General features: G+C 38.9%; 5 protein-coding genes and 2 long non-coding RNA genes across 8 annotated transcripts; 3 read left to right on the plus strand and 4 right to left on the minus strand.

Annotated features, from left to right (window-relative positions):
- Positions 1–317: 317 nt before the first annotated feature.
- On the minus strand, positions 318–2,043 carry LOC141899960 (uncharacterized). 2 transcript variants are annotated; one of them, XM_074786606.1, is made up of 4 exons: positions 1,901–2,043; positions 1,425–1,748; positions 1,023–1,352; positions 318–824 (listed from the first exon to the last, which is right to left on the minus strand). In XM_074786606.1, the coding sequence occupies exons 1-4, from the start codon at positions 1,971–1,973 to the stop codon at positions 481–483; spliced, it is 1,071 nt and encodes a 356-aa protein (XP_074642707.1). In that variant the 5' UTR covers positions 1,974–2,043; the 3' UTR covers positions 318–480. The 2 variants fall into 2 exon arrangements, with proteins under 2 accessions (XP_074642707.1, XP_074642708.1); XM_074786607.1 differs by having other exon boundaries at positions 685–824; positions 1,238–1,352.
- A 1,334-nt stretch (positions 2,044–3,377) lies between these two features.
- Positions 3,378–3,887, minus strand: LOC141898293 (uncharacterized). Its single transcript, XR_012618543.1, has 3 exons — positions 3,832–3,887; positions 3,591–3,746; positions 3,378–3,516 (listed from the first exon to the last, which is right to left on the minus strand). It is a non-coding gene; the product is annotated as an uncharacterized LOC141898293 (long non-coding RNA).
- A 5,599-nt stretch (positions 3,888–9,486) lies between these two features.
- Positions 9,487–12,893, plus strand: LOC141898919 (cysteine-rich venom protein Mr30-like). Its single transcript, XM_074785066.1, has 12 exons — positions 9,487–9,551; positions 9,730–9,821; positions 10,045–10,153; positions 10,266–10,414; positions 10,594–10,688; positions 10,914–11,023; positions 11,127–11,231; positions 11,329–11,436; positions 11,588–11,626; positions 11,752–12,087; positions 12,181–12,276; positions 12,789–12,893. The coding sequence occupies exons 2-11, from the start codon at positions 9,819–9,821 to the stop codon at positions 12,243–12,245; spliced, it is 1,119 nt and encodes a 372-aa protein (XP_074641167.1). The 5' UTR covers positions 9,487–9,551; positions 9,730–9,818; the 3' UTR covers positions 12,246–12,276; positions 12,789–12,893.
- LOC141898920 (calcium release-activated calcium channel protein 1-like) lies at positions 12,624–14,441 on the minus strand. The gene is made up of 2 exons (XM_074785067.1): positions 14,156–14,441; positions 12,624–13,888 (listed from the first exon to the last, which is right to left on the minus strand). The coding sequence occupies exons 1-2, from the start codon at positions 14,267–14,269 to the stop codon at positions 13,004–13,006; spliced, it is 999 nt and encodes a 332-aa protein (XP_074641168.1). The 5' UTR covers positions 14,270–14,441; the 3' UTR covers positions 12,624–13,003.
- Positions 14,442–15,737: 1,296 nt separating this feature from the next.
- Positions 15,738–18,593, plus strand: LOC141898305 (cysteine-rich venom protein VAR8-like). The gene is made up of 9 exons (XM_074784147.1): positions 15,738–15,753; positions 16,377–16,468; positions 16,588–16,696; positions 16,882–17,030; positions 17,165–17,262; positions 17,685–17,794; positions 18,071–18,175; positions 18,348–18,461; positions 18,544–18,593. Exons 1-9 carry the CDS (start codon positions 15,738–15,740, stop codon positions 18,591–18,593), a joined length of 843 nt encoding a protein of 280 aa, XP_074640248.1.
- Positions 18,594–19,078: 485 nt separating this feature from the next.
- LOC141900740 (uncharacterized) lies at positions 19,079–19,428 on the plus strand. The gene is made up of 3 exons (XR_012618757.1): positions 19,079–19,135; positions 19,230–19,298; positions 19,380–19,428. It is a non-coding gene; the product is annotated as an uncharacterized LOC141900740 (long non-coding RNA).
- Positions 19,429–20,139: 711 nt separating this feature from the next.
- LOC141900132 (melatonin receptor type 1A-like) lies at positions 20,140–21,523 on the minus strand. Its single transcript, XM_074786890.1, has one exon. The coding sequence runs from the start codon at positions 21,445–21,447 to the stop codon at positions 20,407–20,409; it is 1,041 nt and encodes a 346-aa protein (XP_074642991.1). The 5' UTR covers positions 21,448–21,523; the 3' UTR covers positions 20,140–20,406.
- Positions 21,524–23,871: the final 2,348 nt, after the last annotated feature.

A 23,871-nucleotide genomic window follows, 5' to 3' on the forward strand; every position in this document is an offset into this window, starting at 1 on the left:
GCTAGGCACGTCCAGAATTTGGAAAACGACTGTGCCATTCATTTCGAGACCGAGAAAGAAATTCAGCGCTCTTTACGTTAGCCATCTCCCCAAGGTGCAAGAGGTCGAATCACAAAAAATGCCATGCGTTGCTGAGTGGAGAAACCACCACAGTCAAACACTCAACACACTTGCAAACGGAACTGAGATATGGCCACCTTTTTAAATCCTTCGCAACAGAGACCAATAATTCATGAGACAAATCTACAAACTTGCTGAACTTGCAAACTTGCTCAAATCAAACCTCTCTTTGTCGTAAAACCACTCGAACACTGACATTTTCAACGATTTTTTATTTGTTAATGATTAACTTTTCATTCAAAATTTGCAAAAGATATTGTTTAAGACAATGTATACATAGGTATACATACCTATAAAGTGTCATGAAAATTAAGCAATTTAAGAACAGGAGGATAAAAGGAGTTGGACCAAATTTCAAGGTCAGTTATTAGCATTTCTGTTATAAAGGCGAATAAATATAGCAAAAACGAATAGTTCTATAAACGCAACAGCAGCTATAACCACAAATGTTTTTTCGACTGGTGTTAATAGCTCATTGCTTGTCGGTCCAGCCCGATCTGGGGGCATCATCGAGTTTATTGGCGTCATCGATTTTGTTGCGTAGAATTTTGATGTGTCCTTTGTGTCGGTCGAATAGAATGACGTCATCATTTTCGTTTGTTCGTTGTCAGTTTTCGTATTATAAAAAGTCAACGGTATTGAAGACGTCATGCTAAGTGTCACAAATTGGCTTTTGCTAGATCGTGCGATGGCTTCGGTAAGCCCTGCAAAATACAAATGGAAAATGTCGTCATGAAAATTTTGGTTTTAGACTGGACAAATGCGTATAATCTAATAACCCCTGTCGAAATTAAATAAAGCCGAAAAATAAAATGGAAATGTGTGAGCGGAAAATATTCGTGAAAAAAGAAATCATCAAAACATTTATCAAAAAATAAATTTCATGTTTGATTATGACGTACCCACTTTGAGTTCGATGGAGTCAGACATATTTCGTAACGCACATTTAACTTTGTTCCCATTATCTTCCATACAAATTTCCTTAAACATTATTCTCACAATTATGTGACCTTTAGTACCGGGTCTTTCCTTGTACTCCAACAACTCGACTCGTTGTTTCAAATTCTCAGGCAATTCGGCCAAAACATCGGCATCTGATAAAAGTGTGTTACCGTACCAGGTTTTTAATGTGGAACCGGAAGTGATATTACCAGTCCATATGCAGTGCAATTCAACCGAGCCGCGTTCCACTACTCTACCATAAAGTCTTGCTTTCATGTGCCCAAAATAGCCTAAAATACACGATGCAGAGATATTCAATAAGAATTAGATATGCCACGTGGTGCGAAAATGTCAAAATTTACCTGGATGTACGTTCTTGTGAACATACGAACCTCCGACCGAACACGAGATTCTATCTGGATCTTTCTTCGGTTTTTCATTCTTGTAACTCACCCCGATTGTTACGGATATTCGGCTCGAATTTTTCGAAAATTCAATCAAAGAAAACCGTTCTTGTATATTTCCATCGATCTCCCGGTTTTCTGATATCAATAGATCATTGTACCAACTTTTGAGTGTGAAGGCGGACTCGTCGATGAACCAACTGCACGTAAACTGCAAGTTCTCATTAGGTAGAAGTATGAATCCATCTTCTGGAACCATCCGAATTGACAGCTTAAATCTCTCTGGAAGAAGATTTTCAATCAGCATATTCGAGGTGAATTTGACTGTGTAGAATATTGTCGGTATACGAGGTGCTTATTGGTTTTTTCTACACAAACTATTTCACATCGGTTGTTGGTGACAAGTTAAAGAATATCTAACGCTAACATCTTACCTGACGGGCGGACTGCTTCGATGATAGTTACTGCCATCACACCAAGGAAAAGGGCTCGAAAGGACAGCGACATACTGGTATTTTATATACAACAGCGATCAGTATTGAAATCAGCATTGGTAAAACCACTATATACCTCATGATAACGAATCGATTGTCTAAGTTCACTTTTAGATGCGACCTACGTAAATTTCATTCTACGTGATTGCATAATGATATTAATCATTTCAGTTATACGATAAGAAACTACTTTTTTGCTTAAGTGGGTTATACACTATATCGTTATATACATTATATATAAGAATATTAAACATCCACCACAGATAGACAAGTAAAAGGCTATTATGCCCTCTTGCCTGATTTATGAGTTTTTCTTTTTCTCGAATTACGATTTAAATTCCAGACTAGAAAACTATCCTACAGTCGTTTCGCCCGCCTCGGTGCTGACTGAATAATGCATAATCTTCTAAGAGGCGAAAGTTTCTCATAGTCTGGCTACCAGATCCCAACTTTCAGAAAGATACTGCATATTATCATAAAAACCTGAAAATTTCATAACTTCATCATAATCATTTTATCTGTTGAAAACACTACCACACACTTTAAAGAATGAAACTCCTTCTTTCCGTTTGATATATTGCACCGCTTCTGTGTAGTATATTTGACAGGTAATTTCTTTAAAACAGGAAAATCTGATATTTACAAATCTTAAATTGTATGTTTTCACATGTATGTGTATAAGCAGGTTTCTATTATATATACATGTATGTATTCAAACAAAGTGCATTTTAATTGTGACTAATATAATTTCGTATATCTTGATGCTGTAATATACGGAGCTTATAGATAAGTCTTCTAAGAAACTTTCTATCCAACTTGACATCAACATCTGCAAGAGGCGAGGAATCTCAAGAATTCTGATGGGCTTGCTGTTGCGGTCCTGTGGGAACATATATTACTCGTGTTTGCGCCGGAGCTGGCCGACAACACTTCAACAACGCGCAACAGTAGGCGGCTTGAACTATAACGCAGATAATCTCCAATAACAGAATCACTAATCTCAACGATAACATCGTCAGCTTTAATTCGTAATTCCTCTCCAAAATTCCGTGCCAATCATTCGCAGTGGCGGCTAGTTGAATTGCCGTTAGCACAGCGCACATCGTCGCGCTGAGACTAGCAACAGCACACATACCGACGCAGACGACTACGGCGCACCGTTCTTGATATTTCACGCACACTATCGTCGAAAGTCCGCTGATTATAATGAAAATGCTCACCCAGTAGTAGTTTCGAAAATTGTACACAATTTCATCGTTGATGATGACTGAATCGAAAATGATGATGATCATTCCACAAAGTAGTTGAATAGTTCCGAGAATTAGGGAATTTCTGCTGAATCGAGCAGTCTCTTTTACGTTACTGATCGGCAGTACAGCATCGTCTGTGAGACGTGTGTCCGGCTCTGACAGCTCTATTCGTATGACGGGCGTAACTGCAGAAGATATCGGGCGTCCTCGGTCGCTGTCATCTTCTTTTCCTCCTTCTTTTAAATGCTTGTACTTATTCATCGATAAATCGCCCGTTTTTCACTTAATCTACCAAATATTCTTGCGCTGTATAAAGTGATAACCAATCTATCAGAAATACGGTATCGTATAATAATGAAATGAGTCATTCATATTCTTACCTTGTACTTTTTCTTTTTTCTCTAACCGTCCCAACTTTTCCAAGCGACACAAACTTTCGGTTTGTCTGGTAGAAATTCCGAGTTGCAGTTATAGTCTTGTTTACCTGTTACTTTCTTTGAGAAAATCTATCATGTTGCTGATCTGTTGCTGATCACCTGAAGAAATGTGATCGAACAATTCTGGTTTCCGGTATTGACTCAACTTTTCAAGTTTATATATATAAATGTTTCTTCGGCTTACCTCGTCTACACAGCAGACACCTACGGTAATACCTTTTTCTCGCAGTCTGATCATCAGATAATGCCAGTGTAAGGAAAGGAAACCTGCAGAGAAAGTGAGTTGTATCGCGAATCTATATCCTCCTCTCTCCCTCTCTTTCTATGTCTCTAAACGCTGTAAATTAGATCCACATGATAATACACGTTCGAGCTGAAAGTCGGAGAAAAGAAGCTGTTTTAATTCTGCATCTATACCAGACGGATTAAAGAAAATAACATTCGAACCTGTTCCGCGAATTCCAATAGTCTGAACTCAGCGTACATGTTATTCCAAAGGTGTTTGTTCGCAATTTTGCGAACAACTATACACTCGCCGAGTGAGTAATAACCGTTTAATTGATACATACATGAACCAAACGAAAAAAGGACTCCAGCTAGGCCGAAGAATGTTAACCATTCGTACATTCACGAGCTCTGACGGGTCAAGAATAGTTGAAATACAAAATGCATACGGTCATTGACAATATTACCTTGCTTATGTAACTGCTTATACGTATATTTTTAAATAGATTTAACTGACGTATACAAAATGTATTCATACATCGAAAATGATCAGCCTGATATGAGATGATACTGAAATGAGATTTTATATGTCTATGTATCTATCTAAATGTGCATAAAAGATGAGAGATAGAGAAAAATAAGCATGGCAGAACAACTAACAACGTTCAACATTTATCAAAAAAACTAGCCCTACTTATTTCAAAAATTCAGTTTGACATCAGACATGTGAGTTCATACTTAGTAATTTCATTTAAGGTATAAAAGGGTTTAATTTCATTCAGACCATGTTTACTAGATTAACCTAAGCACGGGAGGACTTTCCTGTCGTATTCATTGTTTTTCTTGGCGTTTTCGGCATATGTTTCATATAGTGTATTCTAATACGATTATGCGGTGCAGCAGCTTGTGCGAGTCTTATTTCGTAGTTTGTTTTCATAATTTTTCTTCAGGAAAGGTAATCGCAATTTATTCTCGGGAATTCAGTTATTCAAACTGGGATCAACTTTGCTACGACGGTAAAAAGCGAAACTTTTTGCATCGCTTCATTGAGAGAAGTTTGTAATGCGATCCTTGTTCGAAATGTGTCGCATTTCGTGGATATTCTTCATATTCAATATATGGGTAGCGCTCATCGTCTGCGAAAAGTATATCAGAATATGTGATGATTCTCCGATAAAGTCGAGAAAGGTCACCGACAAAACGTTAGTATTTTCATTTACCCCATCGATGCAGAAGACGTTCACATATTGCGCCTGTTCACTTTCCCCTTCTGTGAAGAACCGAGTGAAGTTGAATGCGACTATCTCCATGAAGCTAGACTGCGATGAGTCTGTCGAGATGAAAGTTTGACTTTTTTTCACCAAATACAGCTGTGTTTTGAAGGGAATGGCGGTTCATTTGCCAACATGGGAATTGAGTTCGGATCTCAAGATTGAATACGACTACACTAAGATTTTTAGTAAAAACAATCTCCATGGTCCATCGGCTTATAATGGATTCGAAATAAAGATTTATTGTGAGTATTTTTCAAGATAATCTAACATTACGTATGAAACCGTATTCTGAATGGGATATTATGATCGTTTCATGTCTAGATCCTGAGGCTATGGAGTACAACGTAGTCACATGTTATGATCCTCGTTTCTCGGCTGGATATGCAGTTACAACGACAGAAACGAACAAAAACTTCCAAGCTCTTACCACGAGTACCACGGTATCTGCACAGAAAGCCACGGTTCCTACAACGAGTACCACTGTATCTACGCAGAAAGCCACGGTTCCTACAACGAGTTCCACTGTATCTACACAGAAAGCAGCCACAGTTCCTACAACGAGTACCAGTGTATCTACGCAGAAAGCCACGGGTCCCACCACGAGTACCACTGTATCTACGCAGAAAGCAGCCACAGTTCCTACAACGAGTACCAGTGTATCTACGCAGAAAGCCACGGTCGCTCCCATGAGTACTACTGTATCTACGCAGAAAGCCACGGTTCCTACCGTGAGTTCCACTGTATCTACGCAGAAAGCCACGGTTCCTACAACGAGTACTACTGTATCTACTCAGAAAGCCACGGTTCCTACAACGAGTACCACTGTATCTACGCAGAAAGCCACGGTTCCTACCACGAGTACCACTGTATCTACACAAAAAGCCACGGTTCCTACAACGAGTACCAGTGTATCTACACAGAAAGCCACGGGTACCACAACGAGTACCAGTGTATCTACGCAGAAAGTCACGGTTCCTACCACGAGTACCACTGTATCTACACAGAAAGCCACGGTTCCTACCACGAGTACCACTGTATCTACACAGAAAGCCACAGTTCCTACCACGAGTACCACTGTATCTACACAGAAAGCCACAGTTCCTACCACGAGTACCACTGTATCTACACAGAAAGCCACAGTTCCTACCACGAGTACCACTGTATCTACTCAGAAAGCCACGGTTCCTACAACGAGTACCACTGTATCTACACAAAAAGCCACGGTTCCTACAACGAGTACCACTGTATCTACTCAGAAAGCCACGGTTCCTACAACGAGTACCACTGTATCTACACAGAAAGCCACGGTTCCTACAACGAGTACCACTGTATCTACGCAGAAAGCCACGGTTCCTACCACGAGTACCAGTGTATCTACACAGAAAGCCACAGTTCCTACCACGAGTACCACTGTATCTACACAGAAAGCCACGGTTCCTACCACGAGTTCCACTGTATCTACACAGAAAGCCACGGTTCCTACAACGAGTACCGCTGTATCTACACAGAAAGCAGCCGCAGTTCCTACAACGAGTACCACTGTATCAACGCAAAAAGCCACGGTTCCTACCACGAGTTCCACTGTATCTACACAAAAAGCCACGGTTCCTACAACGAGTACCACTGTATCTACACAGAAAGCAGCCACAGTTGGCACGAAGAAATCGATGTTGCCAATAACGAGTACTAAAGTATCTATACAGAAAACCACGCCCCCTGCCACAAGTACTATAGCCCCTGTCACGTCCAGTACTAAAGTATTTATAAAGAAAACCACAGCCCCGACCACAGATACTACATCATCCACACAGAAAAGCACCGCTTCTTCAACCTATACTACAGTATCTACACAGAAGACCACACACTCTCCAAGGCAAATAGGAGCCTCCACAACAACTACAAAGACTACTGGTGGTACGATCTTATCCGGTACAAACCGAATGAGCTCTTCTGAAGCCGGTAAGAAACCTTTGAAAACTATACAGTAACGCAGCTAATGCCCGTTTTTAAGATTGACCTTTTTCTTCTCATATCGCGTGAAATATTCATCTTTCAGCATTTGTCATCGGAACAACCGAAGGGGCAATTCTATTGATATCTGCATTAGTAGCACTGACGATTTATAGCATAACTAAAAAAACATGTTGTGGGTAAGTTTTCGTTGTAAGATAGCTTGGCGAGTATCATTTTCATCGTTATACTAATATCCAGATCATTCAATTTAAGTAAATCATGGGCTTACAAGGACGATACAGCCACTTTGCAGCTTGACAGCGATAATTGTGAGGAACCTATTGATATCCACGATGTATATGACCCCTCATTGGATCACAGAGTATACTCAGGTTATCCAGAATTGGTAGCCATGTCTAACGCACCAAGTGATTTCCAGAGACCAAGCGATTCTTCAACTACTGGGATGAGTTGGATGGCGAGGGAATATGAAACTGCATACGAAAATCCGTGTTACGGGGACCATTTAGGAACTAATATCATGGATAACGACGCGGACGACTGGGACAAGTACGGTGAATGCGTCGATTACGATAATGACCTAAGCACGGACAGTGGAGTATGGACAACTGCTGGACCAATCGGTCACCTGTACGATGAGGAATATGGCCATTTCATTAGTGATGCACGCCGCAGTGGTAGTAATCCACACCTAACGCCTCAAGTTAACCAATACTACATGTAGTGAAGACCGAGGTTTAAAGGTCGCAAAAGAACGACATAAGCTCGATTGAATTAATCTTCGAACTACTAAAATCGCTTTCTTATTATTGTTTGTCACTTGTCATAAATAAATCAACTGGTGATAACCTCTGTTCCTTCATTGGCCTGCGAGATTCTTTTTTGCGTTATTATCTATTCGTTGATCGGGTGCAGTGTTCTGTGGTGTTTTGATGAGCTATTCGAATTCAAATAAAAGAATGCCCGGACATTTTTGCATTTGCAGATGTCGTGTAAGATCTTTTTGTTGGTTTGGCGCGCGTGTTTTTGTTACAAACGTTCGCTGAATCAGTGCCTATCGATGCGTGCGAGTTACTGGCCGGCTTGTGCTGAAAAAATGATAAAAAGATTAACGATACAATAGACCTCGTAAAAACATAAATAAAAATTTGATTAATGATATGGAACTATAGAATAAAAAATGCGTGGGTACATGGTAAGTGTGACTGAATAGGTGATTTATGCTGTGAATGCTGTTCGGGGGTTCAATTAAAAACTGCACAATATGTCGCCGTTGTTAGAAAAACGCCTTCTAATATTCATCAAAATAGGCTGAAGACAACGAATTCGCGGTGAAAAGCAATTTGAATGTATTGTTTGTTCGTTCAATTAGAGGACATTACTTTTTCAAAAGTTTAAAATGTTTATACCATGGTGGCAGTCTTCGCGAAGATTGATTGTTGTTTTCATGTGAATATTTTCTATGCTTAGTTGCGCAACAGGTGTGAAAGAGGATTCCAGTTGACCTCGATATTTGTGCAGGGTAGCACAGATAGTTCCTGAATTTCCACATTGTTCAAGATCACTAAAAGAAGTAGATTCAAAAATTGTCTATAAAGTTCAAATCGAACAACATCATTTATCAAATGTTATGGTCGCAATGGTGCTACGATTCGTAGCCCTTGATCATCTTGGGCGATGCTAGTCGACAGTCTTTGACAAACGACTCACCGACCAGTTGTTGCCAAACAACCGAGCTGTCTTGACGTCTCTTGGAATTCATAGCCGAACCGAATCGTGTTGAGTTCACTTCCAGTGCACCCAACTAACCTGACGGGTATTCGCACTAGAACAACTGCATCAACATTCACCTAAAAATTTGGATGGATTGACGAGTTGATTGTCTTTTGAATATTTGGTTCGATTGTATGCATGCTCTAAGATTTAGAGACTGTGTCGAAAGGTTTTATCATCCTAACTAGGACCGTAGTCAAATTAAGATTGCAGCGTCATCCAAGTACCCGGCGGTTAGGTTGGACAATCCAATGGCACTGCTTATTACCTTGATATCTATTGGTAAGTGAAATTACACATTATTGTTTGAAGTGAGGGCGATTACTTTTTTGATCCAAGTAGAATATTTATTTTTCAGGGTCACTGTGTGGATTAGTATATTCTGCAGCTGTATGTTTAGCAAATTTTTGAAAATGGAATTCGTTCAATTTATGCTTTATCTTTGATTTCAACGAATAAATTTTAAAACTGAACAAATGAATTGGAGCAAATATATATCTTATCAAGGTTTCAATATTAAGATTATTTCTAGATATGCCATTTAGATAAATTTCAAAGTATTATCACTTACATCATTCATAGGATTGCCCTGAAGCGTTCGTAGCTATATCGAAAAAGCGTACGCATAGTATATGTTTGCGCCCGCAATTCCCAATAGGTAAGTTCAGTCTAGATCTCATTACTTGAAACCGGTAGCTGAACTGTAATACCTCAATTTTCCGATATTTGATATTAACTTAAAAGTAGTTACAAAGGGCGTTAGAATTGCCAGCACATTATTAGAACAAAATCATCTGCAGGTGAATTTGAAATCACAACATTTATGTCGATTTCAGCCCTGTCGGATGCCACAAAACAGCTTATACTTGACGAACACAACAAATGTCGTGGTCAGTCAGACCCTCCTGCAAGTTACATATTCAAAATGGTAATATTCATTTACCTCTTAGGTCATGTTACCACAATAACCAATAACAAATAGAGACGTAGGCATCCAAAAGTTGTTCCCAATGTAAAACAAACATTCATTGTGGTCCAAATTATAAAAATCCCCAAAAATGATAATGTTCTCACAACCGAAAGGAGATGCACCAAAAGATCTTTCAATACTTTCTACGAGTTCCTTGTTTGCTTTCTGTATCTTTTGTTAGTACTGGGATAAAGAAGCAGCTAAGGCTGCGCTCGGTTGGGCGAACTCGATGTGTCACGCACGAGGAGGTGGACCAGATCACGATCCTATTACCGCTCGATTTATTCCTGGTGGGTAAACCCTGCCATACTGTACCGTTCATTTCATACCACAAAATGCCACGCCATACCACACAATACCTCGAATAAAGAATTCACCAAGTTGCTTATGGTAACGTTGCAGGAAGAAACGCGTACGGTCAGAATTGGTTTTGCTCCGGTGGTCAAGGTACTACATGGCAGGAAGTTATAAAAAGCTGGTGCGATGAAAAGACCGAAGAAAATTTCAGTTACGAAGAAGGTGGAAATCAAGCAACCGGGCATTATTCACAGGTTTATTCAGTATTTATCAAGTATTGATGTTCGGTTACTGGCTACAAATAGAATGACTTCTCTAACCTTTATTTATTGCTGACTTATTACATAATTCTGCATTTCCCACGTTATGTAGTATGTACGCAGTGGGAAGTTGAAAAAATGACTTATCTATTTGATCCACAATTGACTTATAGGTTATGTGGGCAGATAGTGTATTGGTGGGTTGCGCCATGCTCTACTGCGATGTAGGAAATAAAGGCGAATATTTCGTTTGTAATTATGCCCGAGCGTAAGTATCTACTCATAGATAGACAAATAAATAGCATCGAATTAAATAGCCACCTAAGAATGAAAAAAGAAGACTTTCTCTAAGTCATAAATGACCACCATCTTGAGAATTGTGCGTTCTATGGGAAAACATAATCTAAGCTAATCAATTTTCTACCGGGAATGTAAATGATGCCTCTTTAGAAAAAAACTTCAGATACTTACTGAATAGCAACTTGAATTTTAGTGGAAACGAACCTGGTTATTACGGAAAAATGGATAGGCCATACATACGTTCGAATACTACTAAAGGATCTGACTGTGGTACTAATTACAACAGTAAAACCGGCCTGTGTGGTTAGTTATAATTGTTCGATGATTCGAAGTTCATCCGATGATTTTTCACGTTCGTTGTTTACAAAATATCAGTCTGTTTATCCTGTAAATATGTTGATTATAGATTGCAAAGATGTGAAGTTTTGTTTAAACGGCGGGAAAATGAATCCTAAGACCTGCAAGTGTACCTGTCCCAAAGTACCGTGGATCGTTGGACCTAACTGCGAGCGTAAGTCTCTATTCATTCCATCTTGTTGATTCCTTCCCAATCGAGAATAAGTGATACATCCATGGCAATATCAAAGCGATTCTACAAATACTTCTAGTCGATTGCAGCAAAGGTGTAAAAGATGAACCGGGATTCGATTGTGTCCCGATGGACTGTGAATCGGATGATATATTCGACATGTGTCCAGATTTCTGTAATCTATGTTGTGAGTAGTCATTCCTTTCTTGGCACCATTTGCCAACATATCAAGCAATAGTTGATAAAGGAACAAGAATGCACATTTTATGTGGAAACTTTGCTTCGATTGACCACTTAATCTGTCGCCGTAATTCCAACAATTTTACTATGTATTTCAGCGGGAACTAGCGGGATTGGTGAAGCTGCCAAGATAATGAGTAAGACCTATCTATCATAACAATTTCTAGGATTTGTCCCAACATGATACATCTCAGATAAAAGCATTTACTCGATACTCACTAACAACAAAAACTTAATCATCATTCGTTTTATAACTTTAAAGGCGAGCAACCGAAAACAACTGGGAGGATGCCAAGTCAACCAACAGGTGGCAAAAAAATTAAGAACCTTGACTTGCTTAAACCAAAGAGACCCGCAAAAACTAAGACTACCTACAACGCAAAGGAATTGCGCGAGAAAGCTGAAGAGAACGTCGAAAGAGAGAAATGGAAGACAGAAATTACAGTGGACGTCATACGGAAAATTATCGAAGACTACGTGAAAGGATCGAATCCTGACCGAGAACTAACGCGCATCAATCAGAGTGTTATAGACAAAATCATCAACCGATTTGAACAAGTAAAAAGCGAATTGGAGAAAAAAGGCAAGATAAAAGATGGTAGGTGAATTTTGTGGTTTTCACCATATATTATGGGCAAATGCGTTTCGTTTAATATGTTACTAATTTCAAAGTTAATTTTGGATACTATAGTAGAAGCTAAAAGTAAAGTTGGCAGAGCTAAGAAAATGAAAAACAATGGCAAACCTGGTATCTAGTGAGACAATCACTTCGATAAAGATTAGTATGGTATGTCTGATGGAATTAGTCTATAGGTTTTTCAAAAGTCAGTGCCGTGTCGCGTGGTAGGGGTCGGTTGCGGTGCGATTGTCAGCAACGGTGTGTGCGACTTGTTTCTGCCAGTCGGTTGCGACTGAGAAGGACAGTCGCGCTGGGTCACAGAAAAGAACATAAACGATTTATTGCGACCGGTGTCGTTGACGGTCGTAGTGAATAATGACGCAGTTACATAGTTGCAGACGATCAACAAAATGATTCGGAAACCGACGAATGTTTCTTTGGCTTCACTGCGTCACTTGTCTTTTCATCTTCGTTATCATGGTATTTCTATACATTAATGATTATCAATATCGGACTAAATTACACTTTACATTTTATTCATATAAACTTCCAATGTTAAAAAATTAGAATTCATTCTTAGGATGCAGGTCTCAGCAATATTTTAAATTTTGATGAACAGAAAATTATTTTTGGTTGTGAGACTTATTCTAATCTTAATACCTTATTCTTTTTGATTTCAGTCCGAAAATCGAATACAGATCTCAGCAGTAGATAGAACCAACCTTCAACGTTGGTGGTTGTATTATATTACATGTAGTATAGAAGAATAAAGCTTTGCTTTCCGATATGAATCGAATCAGTTTTTAAGTGTCTTCCATTCATTTCATTGAAATACGATTTCATCTTTGATAACAAGACTTCGATGGAATCATTTAAGATGCAGTTCACATTAAAATTAATCTTCGTCCTCATGTAACATTTGTATCGATGCTGGGTATCGCATTTGCCTGTGCAATGGTTGTCTGCCATGTTCTAGTATTTCGGGCCCGGGTTCGAAAAATTCTACGATTGGGGACGTCGTCACCGATCGACGCTGCTGTGGTCCGCTCAGCTGTTCATCGCGTCTTGACCGAAAATCTTGAGCGTACCTGACTGCCAGACCACGCGCCGATGTGATCGACCCAAGGCTGTCGACGGAGCGGCGCGCCGTTCGTCTGCTCGATTGTCGCCAGGCGGCAGCAGCATCATCGTCGTATGAAACTGAACGCTGGAATTGTGGTGTGCCGGAGACCGGGGTAGCGGGAGCTGTGGCACACTCCCCTGAAAAGAAACCTTGATTGGAGACACCATCGTCGAATGATGGCCACCTGTCAGAGCCGGCGTAAGTGTCCAGTTCGTCGGCGATACTTTCTACCTTCCTCAGCTCATCGGCTGCAACTTCGTATTTATGGGCGCTTATATCTCTATAGTAAAAGTAAACGAATACAACAAAACCCACAAATATAGGGATTGCTATTATGGACGGTGCTAGCGATGCGGCGAATGAAAATGTGTAGAACTTTACCCAACACTGGACACACACACAGAAAGTGAATAGCGCGATTCCAATACCGTTCGCCATGATCCACGCAGTTTCGACGAAAATAGACAATCTCCGGTAGAGATTTTCTTGGGATTGATTTTTCGCATGCCATCGAGAGATTTCGAGGTTCGGCAGCAGACACGTACTAATCAGCAACGCAAACACGTGCACGCAAACGAGAAGTGTCGAGACTGCACTGAACGCGATCAACAGACCTTCAGGGGTGTCCTTTTCAATTTGTAGTTCGACCATATTCACCTGTATATACATAAATAGCAAGAAAAGTATCTAATCATTTACGGGGATAAAACAATATGATTTGAATGATAAACAACGATAAACAGTTGATGATCGAATTGATATTGCATAAGCAAAAATATCAAATCTCCGAGTATTTTGGCAAAAATAGCGTACATCTTATATGACACGAAATGAATTCAATTTAAGATTAAAAATTATCTTTTAGCGATAATTCTCAGATGGGTTTCCCTGAATGATTTTTGAAAACAGAATCAAATCACTCACCATTGCAAATCCAGCGAGTAATCCCGACGTTGAGCTCGTCGCTTTTAGTTTCCCCCTGGTCACTAATTCATGATGACGATTCCCTAATTGTTCATCGGTAAGATGTTCAGACATGTTGCATGTAGTGAGCACTATCACAGACGATAATGATTACACTATTTCACAGTAACCTCCGAATCACGCCCATGTATCTCTCTTTTAGACATTGGCGTCCATATTCGGAATCAAAAAGCCTATTGCGATCTATGTATGTTTAATACGTATACATAAATGTTCATATATTTTATGACAACTGATAAAGACACTTAAACAGCCTACATCAAATTCATTTACATGAGCAGTGGGTCAGATATTTTATCAGTATCGAGCTATCTTTCAGTTATCTTTTTCGAAAAAGCGTCAAATACGGCGCCAACTTCAAACATTGAAAGAAATCTATTCAGAAAATAAACGTTTTTCATTAATTCGGGAACAACGTTCTAAAGTCTATAGGATAAAGGTGCAATTTCCTGTTCGTTTTATCGTCATAATTTTTAGTTATTCTGTGCGATATCAATTTACTTGATAAATACCTTCATTTTCATCCCATCTAATTTATTGGCTTCGTTTGTGTAGTAACGAACCTTGATAAATACTGTATTTTTCAGGAATATCTAATCGAAACGTTTAAGGAATTATAGTTATTGCTAATATTATTTGTTCAAAAGTAATAAAAAGCATAGTTATTAGTATCATCTATATCGATGAAGGAATATTAGAATCGTTACCTTTTTTTCACGCCGAAGCCAATCGGTTCGTGTGAACAAACATGCTATCCTATTATAACACAACACATTAAGCAGGGTTTCTATGCGTTTTTACGAACGAATTAACACGTAGAAACAGTTGAATTCTGGCAATCAATTTTATAAGTTTATTAATACCAGATGTCCAGTAGTTTTTTTTAATCAGATTCTGGCGCATTTATATCGGCTCGAATCAGCGCATATCATTTTATTGCTCCACTACCAGCACGGCAGATGGGAAAATGAGCACGCTGTCGCCAATTCTGGTTTTGCTAGGTATGCTTAAGGCATAACGGGACAATTCTTTTGATTTAGGTCTAAGTATAATCTTCCTACTTGGGTTTTAACCAAAATTATTATCGGTATTTTTAGGTTCACTGGCTGGATATTCATATTGCGCTGTGGTACGTTGAAAACGTGAAAATATCTTTTGGAATATCCAGGGCAGATCCAGGAAAATCGATAGGCCGTGGTCAAAAAGAATAGAAAAGCAGGATGAAGCAGCCACGTGAAAGGCCACTAGCGGGCTTTAACCCTCAGTATTAACATATCTTTGGAGAAATACATCCAGAAATATGCAAATTCCGAGAGGATGGGTGTCAAATTAGCAGCTTTTAACTATCAAGCTTTAACTGTCTTGACAAAAAGAGCAACCTCAGTGGGAAGGCGGGGACAGGACCCCGAGACCACCCCCCTAAATCCGCTCCTGATTTCTTGTATCTACTTAAATGATTTACATCTAGAATATTTGACACTGCATGGAATATAAAACACCTAACTACTACGAATGATTCGTCATGGTGTTTGTTAACGGTAAGTCGAATTCATTATCATCAGTATTCAACTATTATTTCTTTAGGACTGTCCGCAGACGCTGATAGATATTTCAAAGAAAACGACGCATAGTATGTGCCTACGTCCAGAAAACGCAAAAAGTACGTAGGACAAAAGCGAAACGTTACTTCTAAAAACAATGAAAATGAATAATAAGATAAAAACCCACTATCTACAGATTAAAAGAATTTAAAAACAAGAATTTATTTATTCGAACAATCTAAAAAATATATAGAATACACGACGTTTCGATCGCACTCTAGAGATCGTCGTCAGGTGTCAGGTCACACCTGACGATGATATCTAGGGTGAGATCGAAACGTCGTGTATTTTATATTTTCGATTGTTCGAATAAGTAAATTCTTGTTTTTAAATTGTTTTAATCTGTAGATAGTGGGTTTTTATCTTATTATCCGTTCACCACGTTTGAGTGTGGTTATCGTTCTCTAATGCAAATGAAAATTGAAATATGATCTGTTAAGCGCGTTGATATGGGCTACGTACGTCTATTTCTAACGCACTTTTTCGAATAATTTCGCAAAAGATACACGTTTGATCGACGAAGAATCCTTACTGTGCCGTCTGTTGTTACCGTTTTCTAGCTCCATCGGATGCCGATAAACGGATCATATTACACGAACACAATAAATACCGCGGGGAGGCTGATCCACCACCGAAATACATGTTCAAAATGGTATTTTCTGACTTTCTCTTATTTTTCCTAGCTTCGTTTCATGATATATTCCACCGTGAACACTAACATCATCTACGCGGTCTTTCATTTTCATGATTTTAGTTTGATTTTTAATTCAGTATTGGGATGAAGAAGCAGCTAAGACAGCGCTCGGTTGGGCGAACTCGATGTGCCATGCACGGGGTGGTGGACCAGATCACGATCCTATTACCGCTCGATTTATTCCTGGTAATCTGGTTATTTACAGATATTGCCTCGGTATTTTTACTCCACGCCGTAGCGTGGTGGAACGAATGTATCGCAGAGTTGCAAAAATTGAAATTTCATCTTAAGAGTCTCAATATGAGCCATGCGTAACGTTTTTTTAGACGCCTTCTTACTATTCATTCAGATCAGTTCACAATTTTTTGCAGGAAGAGACGCGTACGGACAGAATTGGTTTTGCGCTAGTGGCAAGGGCAGTACATGGCAACAAGCGATCAAGAGTTGGTACGATGAAAAGGAGGAGGAGAACTTTAATTTTGAAGACGGCGGAAACGAGGGAACTGGACATTATACGCAGGTTATATCAATGGCCTTCTTTGATTAATCAAAATCAAACGAAATTGTTTTGGCAAATAGATTTATAAAATCTATCTACAATCTGTCACGCATAACGTAACCTTTTTAATATACATTATGTCATTGATCTTCTAGATTATGTGGGCTGATAGCATGCTGGTTGGATGTGGCATGATTTATTGCGAAATCGGAAAAAATCCGGGTGAATATTTCGTGTGTAATTACGCTCGAAGGTGAGTCTAGTCATGGATTCTTTGAACGTTGTTCTAGTGGCGGCAACTCGCCTTCTGGGCCTTCTTAGTAATCTATCTATCTAAACCCTCCCCTACGTCCTCAAAACAATATTTTCAAGATGAGCTGAAACACTTTCGTATTTGCGCCCGCGCAAAAACAAATATTCGTTTTTGCGCCCGTGCAAAAACGGATTATTTCGTTTTTGCGCGTTAAAAGTTTGTTTTTGCGCGGTAATATTTGTTTTTGCGCGGTCAGATTTGTTTTTGTGCGTTTTCGTGAAGGACGAAAAAACAATTTTACATATCCCGAATCAGCCACCATAGAAACACAATATAAGGCATGAGATCAACGAAAGTATTATGAATAAAACGGTTTGAGGGGGACCTTTTTCGTAATTTTGACTCGCTGTGTTTATTTACAGTGGGAATGAACCGGATTATTACGGTAAAAATGATCGACCGTACAATAAGTCTGAAACTATAAGAGGCTCTAGCTGTAAGGAAAACTTTAATAATGAGACTGGCTTGTGCGGTAAGCGAAATGGCAATGATATTTATATCGACGAAAATAAGAATCTGTCCTCGAAAGAAAAATAAGTTAGTCTAGTGACGCCAATTGGTTAATGTGTCTATAATGAATTATTGAAATGAAAACTTGTAAATACATGTATGTACTTAAGTTCAATTACAATTACATCATTATATAGATATCTATATATTTTCAAATCTTGTACATATATTGAAAAATAAATACATATTATTATTATTAAACATATAAGTATGATATCTATTCGCGTGCTTTTTGCAGAATGTAAAGATGTGATGTTCTGTTTGAATGGTGGTAGGATGAATTCTGAAAACTGTACTTGTATCTGTCCTAATGTGCCGTGGATCGTTGGACCTAATTGCGAGCGTAAGTGTGGAGAGCGGACGTTGAGATATCTTGACGTTGTTCTGTCGATGACGGGTCTTTTTAGAAATACGACAATACTGTAGTACCATCACATGCATTTACAAAATACTGAATATCATTGTATGCACATTCTGGAGACGTTTGCAAGAAAGTCATTTTATTTCAACTTCAGTTGATTGTACGAAAGGTGTCACCGATGATTCTGGACACTCGTGTAGTCGTGCGGATTGCGATACGGATAACATATTCGACAAGTGTCCGGTAATGTGTGGTTTATGTTCAAAGTGTAAGTATACATTCGCGCTATCTAAAGAAAAGAAAAATTTACAGTTCACATTATCATAATTCATCCATATTTGTTTTTCAAGCTGGTAATATGAATTATGCGGGGGAAGCAGCGAAGTTGAAAGGTGAATGATATATCAAAATGCATTGATATTTTTCTTCTATTCTGTTCACAAATGATGTCGTGTAACTCAGTTCAATGCTATTATTGAGTAAACTTTGTATCATCCATCAAGAAAACAATCTGATCTGATATTTTCTGCATAGCCGAACAGCCAACAGAGCTCGTCGGTGTTGGCGGTGGACCTAAAGGAAGTGCGTCATCTACGTTGCAAAGCAATAGCGTTGACAATTCCCAAGCAGCGCACGATGCCAATAATGCCAAACAAGCAGCCAATGAAAATGCCGAATCTAACGGCGAATCTGACGGTGGTATTAAATTTTTTCGATAACATTTTGGTCGTTTAGATAATCAAATAAAATGACAGAAACCCATATAGATGTGTCAGAATGGAAAAAATATTTTTTTGGTTGTTTTACCAAAAGAAAACTATTCACTTCTTTAGATTTTAGTGATGATTCCTTTGTCTGATTGTGATTTTTTATTTCAAGATGACAGCGATGAAGATTATACTAGTGAAAGTGAGACAGTCCACAACGGAGAAGATTATTCGGGTACATATCACACTAAATCGGCTTTGGGACTGTTAACGAAATTATTCAATTATAGTGACGTTGCCTTCGTCTAAATATGATTTTCTATCTAAAGATGAAGATTATCCTGATGGAAACGAGCCAGTCGTCAATGGAGACGATGAATCGGGCTCATATCACGGAGGTAAAGCACTTATAATCGACTTTGACGAAATTATTCACTACATTAGAATTGTAGCGATGTTGCCTTCGTCTGTATTTCTAGATGACAGCTATGAAGATGATACTGATGAGCCAGACTACTAGCACAGTTATTTACGATGATCCAGGTTCATATTACTGAGATAGACATTTGGCTTTAGTGGCAAAACAAATCCTCGAACCGACGCGTTCCTATTATTAGTCGACGATAGATTCTGTTTAAATAATCACAGTTTCTTCCAATTTCAGATCAGATCGGGTAAAATAAACAAATCAGTCATGGCAATATGGATGTCTCGGATTGACAAATTGCATTTGATTCAAAAAATGTTGTAGTGGTTTATCTATTTCATTACTTGAATCCAGTACAGTCGCCATGTGTCCACGTGCATATAGAATATGTTAATGAAAATGAAATGATTTGATCTAATTAAAATCGCAGGGAAATCTAAACAAAACAATGGTTCCATATGGATACGGATTCTCTGAATAGATCGTTATCTAGAATTTGGTGATAAAATCAATTTCATGTATTCGTTTTGAATAGGCAAAAATCATTTCATGTTTAAACACGTCCTGTTTTGCGCGCATCGAAATTATTTTATTAACAAATACATTTATATAAAAGTATAGAACACAATAAATGTGTTTTGTGAGCTGATAAAACAGCATTTTCGTCTATTCTTTCTCAAACAAAACATTTGCCGCAATTCAACATGTCAAATTTGTATAGTCATTGCGATATTCATAATGATTAGCTTCCAATACAGTTTAGGGGTTCGACGAGATTAGACAAGATGATTTAAAACAACTATTGAGATGATTTTATTTTCCAGCTAGGATTAGATATTTCATTACATATATATATAATGAGTATATACGTTTTGAGAGCGTACAATATAGTAGTTAGATATTAAGAGGTTTGATTATACTGATCTAACGCTTTTCGATTAAGTTCTTTCGCTGTCCAGACACTGAGAAAGTGAGAAATATTGAACAGCCGGTCGAAAGACGAGTCAAGTGGAATTCTACTGAAAGATAATTACTGCTCAAATATTATTGTTCCACGTGTATTCCCACCTCGAATATAGTTATGTAGCAGTATTAGAGCTTCTCGGGACATAGAATTTCGATCCCCGCCGTAGAGTATGTTTGCCGTCACTCGATTCGCGTTTGCAATGGCGTAAACTCCAGAAGATATCGCTGTAAGCGATTTTGAACTTGCTGTTCATCAAACCGTATACGATCGGATTTGTGCACGTGCTGATCGACGCAAACCAGGCCAGGTACCGTATCGTTCGGTCCAAAGTGCCACTGCTTGCGTTACTGTCAACTATGATGACAATAGCGTACGGGTAGAAGAGCAAAACTAACATTAGAAACGCTGTGAACAATGTCATCACAGCTCGCCGGTCACGAGATTCACGTTTTTTAGCGTGTTTATTGCTATTACCGCTAGTAGTGCTTTCCCTGGGGCGAGCTTCGGCGTGACTCGACAGACGAGAGGTAGATCTTCTGATGACGCAAAAAATGCGCGAATATAGCAAAAACGTGATAACCGATGGCAGAAGAATGCCGGTGATCAGCATCCCGGCGCATTTCGTATCACCGCGCGACGCGTAGGTACATTCAAATTGTCTTGGGTCGTAGTGATACGTACACGTGTTCATCGCAGCGCCCCCATACGTAATCGTTATACAACACAGCCACAACACGATTATGCTAATAGTGTTGTTTCGAAACGTGTAAATTTTATCGTATTTCGTGTGAAAGCAGACGCGAATGAACCGATTGATGGCGATTGTCACTTGGCCCCATAATGATACACCATACGTGATGACCATGATCGTTCCGATGGCGAAGCAAGTCGTATCGGAGAGAGTCACGCTGCCTCGACCTATGATCGACATAAGAATGAACGGGTGCACAACACAACACATGATCAAGTCAGAAATAGCAATGTTGACGACCAACGCATTCGAAGGCGTTTGCAAATCCTTGTGGAGGTAGTAGGCTGCAAGGAGTACGCTGTTGCCAATCATTCCAGTAAGAGTAATCAATGCTACTAGGATAGTGTCGACAACTGTCACACCGGGTGACACTGAAACATAACTAGATTCATTAGCACTCATCGTGTTGCAGTTTCATCTGATTCCGATTCTACCTGTGATATGATCGGCACCGAATTAATTAAACTTCTACTCCAGTGGTTATCGTCAGCTAAAATGATTGAACCCGGAAAGATCAAGCTTTAATTTAGATTCTGCATTAGACGATATCGATAATCGAAGCGCATATTTCCTGGTGTTGAAAATGCACCCGTATCATTATTTCACAATAACCAGCTATCAAACGGAATTCAGTTCGTTTTGTGAATTTTGATATCAATGATATTGTTATCGTCCATTATCCGATCATGCGCTATTTTCATGCACCATTGTGTCATTATAATTAATGATAGCTCGGCTTCCAGAAGGGACAATTCTTTTTTTATTATGAGGAATGTTTTGTTTGCACAACGGTGATCGCAAACCTTTACGATATACTGAAACTTCCGAAAGCTTCTCTCGAAAAACGAACCGTGGCATCCATGATTTTTTTAGTTGGGTATTATGTACGAAGGTCTTTTCGCCAAGATACGTCGTATCCCCGAATGGCCAACCTGTAAGCAATGGAGTAAATGTGTTATGAAAACAAAGTATAAACTTTGAAACAAATTCTATTTACTCAGACATGGACGCAACGATTTCCAATATTTAAGATTTAAAGAGGTATAATTTTCGTATTTTCTGACCTAAAATCGATGAAATTGGCTGACGACTTGTGACGTTATGAGATAATCATCTATTTTTTTAATTGTATAATGGTGTTTATTGACCAGGCGTCAGAACGCATAACGTGAAATGATTGATTCATCATGAACGATACCTCAACGCCACACACTGTGGGTAGACCATACTTTACAGTCCAAGTGTTGAAAGCTTTACCAAACCTAACCGGTATTTCGCGTACGGTGATGCTGACGTGTACCGTAACAATTCTCACCGCTGGGATCATCGGAAATGTGGCCAGTTTCCTCGTAATGACTAGTACGAAGTTTAGATGTCTTTCGTACACGAATTATTTGGCAGCGTTAGCGATATCCGATTTGGGAAATTGTTACGGTCGATTCTTTGCGCCATTGATCGATTTTGTTCTTTGGACTCGAGACGGCAAAGGTATCCAAATAGAAGGTATTTTGGCTTGTATTTGTAATGAATATCCGTTTGTTCTTGTAACGGCATCAAGCACTTGGTTAGTGGTTGTCGTTACATTAGAACGTCTGATGTTAGTAGTTTTTCCGTTCACGGCTCGTGTCGTCTGCACGGCCGCATTTGCACGCAGAGTTATTCTGGCGGTATTTATCCTAAGTTCATTAGTTGCTGGTTACTGTTTCATCATGCAGTATTCGAATAGACTCGGCTGTTACTACGACTTCGCAAAAATTCGACCCGCATTTTCCACTTACGTAACGATCACGTTCACTGTTCCAGTTGTTGTAACGATTTCCTTCAATGTCGTCATCGTAAGCGTTCTTACACAAAAACGGTCGTTCGGCTCCGGAGATGCGAAAATTCAAAAGGTTAAAAGGACAACTATCATGCTGATAACGGTATCCGTTATTTTTGCAATTACCGCCTTGCCGAACACGATAAATTCAATCATGGGTACATTCCCAAACGATCCCAAATTGACGCAAACATTGTTCTTCGTATTTTCCACCATTCTCGGATGCAATTATTCGATAAACTTCTACATTTACCTACAAGGATCAGAAGTGCGTACATTTTTCGTTCAGATGTTGAGTTGCTGACTTTTTCATGAACGAATATTTCATACGTTTCTACATGTATACACTTGCTTCCATTGCACTGTTCAAATAGCGAATAAGGGTCTGCGACATTCTTTTAAGACTACGCAACCCATGTGGGGCTTGCAACAAGCCCCACATGGGTATTATGGTATTGACAACATTTGAGCAACAGCTGCTCATATGTTGTTACCCGGTGTTTAAACATTTTTACATGGTAAGGTACAAAATATGTTCACATGACATTTCACAACATTGTAATATATACGATCAAACTAACTAGTAGATTTAAATATATTGCCTACTGGAAATTGATATAAAATTGTACTCATGTATGTCCATAATCACAACTTTATGACAGTGGATCCAGAGATTGAATGGCTTCATAATTCGAGTTCCAGACTCCAGAAATCATCATTTATTGGAAAAGAAATTATTGGTATTAGTGCGTGTAATTTTCTGCACCACCGACTACATTATTATACCAAATTACCTGGATCGTTTTAGTACTACAATGCTGGATATGTAACGCTATTTCTCTACTCCGAGATGCGGAAGTGAACGGTAGATTCGAACTGTGAAATATTATGTCATGTTTTAAGATATTTTTTCGTCATCATACATTCCCAATTCCAAAAGCAACGATGAAAAATGGACTGTGAAAGATATGATATTTTTCTCAAACAGCAGAATTTTTCGTTTGTTA

The sequence above is a fragment of the Tubulanus polymorphus genome, chromosome 2, assembly GCF_964204645.1.
Source record: "Tubulanus polymorphus chromosome 2, tnTubPoly1.2, whole genome shotgun sequence".
NCBI classification, from domain to species: domain Eukaryota; kingdom Metazoa; phylum Nemertea; class Palaeonemertea; order Tubulaniformes; family Tubulanidae; genus Tubulanus; species Tubulanus polymorphus.

Bases quoted from the DNA above. Each gene is read 5' to 3' on its own strand.
- LOC141899960 (XM_074786606.1), bottom strand. From the start codon at position 1,973: ATGTCGCTGTCCTTTCGAGCCCTTTTCCTTGGTGTGATGGCAGTAACT. The intron at 1,749-1,900 runs GTAAGATGTTAG...ATCTTCTTCCAG, and splicing joins CGAAGCAGTCCGCCCGTCAG to AGAGATTTAAGCTGTCAATT. The intron at 1,353-1,424 runs GTAAATTTTGAC...CGTGTATTTTAG, and splicing joins TCACAAGAACGTACATCCAG to GCTATTTTGGGCACATGAAA.
- LOC141898919 (XM_074785066.1), top strand. The intron at 10,154-10,265 runs GTGGGTAAACCC...GTAACGTTGCAG, and splicing joins TACCGCTCGATTTATTCCTG to GAAGAAACGCGTACGGTCAG. The intron at 10,689-10,913 runs GTAAGTATCTAC...CTTGAATTTTAG, and splicing joins GTTTGTAATTATGCCCGAGC to TGGAAACGAACCTGGTTATT.
- LOC141900132 (XM_074786890.1), bottom strand. From the start codon at position 21,447: ATGAGTGCTAATGAATCTAGTTATGTTTCAGTGTCACCCGGTGTGACA.
- LOC141898305 (XM_074784147.1), top strand. The intron at 16,469-16,587 runs GTATTTTCTGAC...TTTTTAATTCAG, and splicing joins CGAAATACATGTTCAAAATG to TATTGGGATGAAGAAGCAGC. The intron at 18,176-18,347 runs GTAAGTGTGGAG...TTTCAACTTCAG, and splicing joins CGTTGGACCTAATTGCGAGC to TTGATTGTACGAAAGGTGTC.
- LOC141898920 (XM_074785067.1), bottom strand. From the start codon at position 14,269: ATGTCTGAACATCTTACCGATGAACAATTAGGGAATCGTCATCATGAA. The intron at 13,889-14,155 runs GTGAGTGATTTG...ATGTATATACAG, and splicing joins TACTCGCTGGATTTGCAATG to GTGAATATGGTCGAACTACA.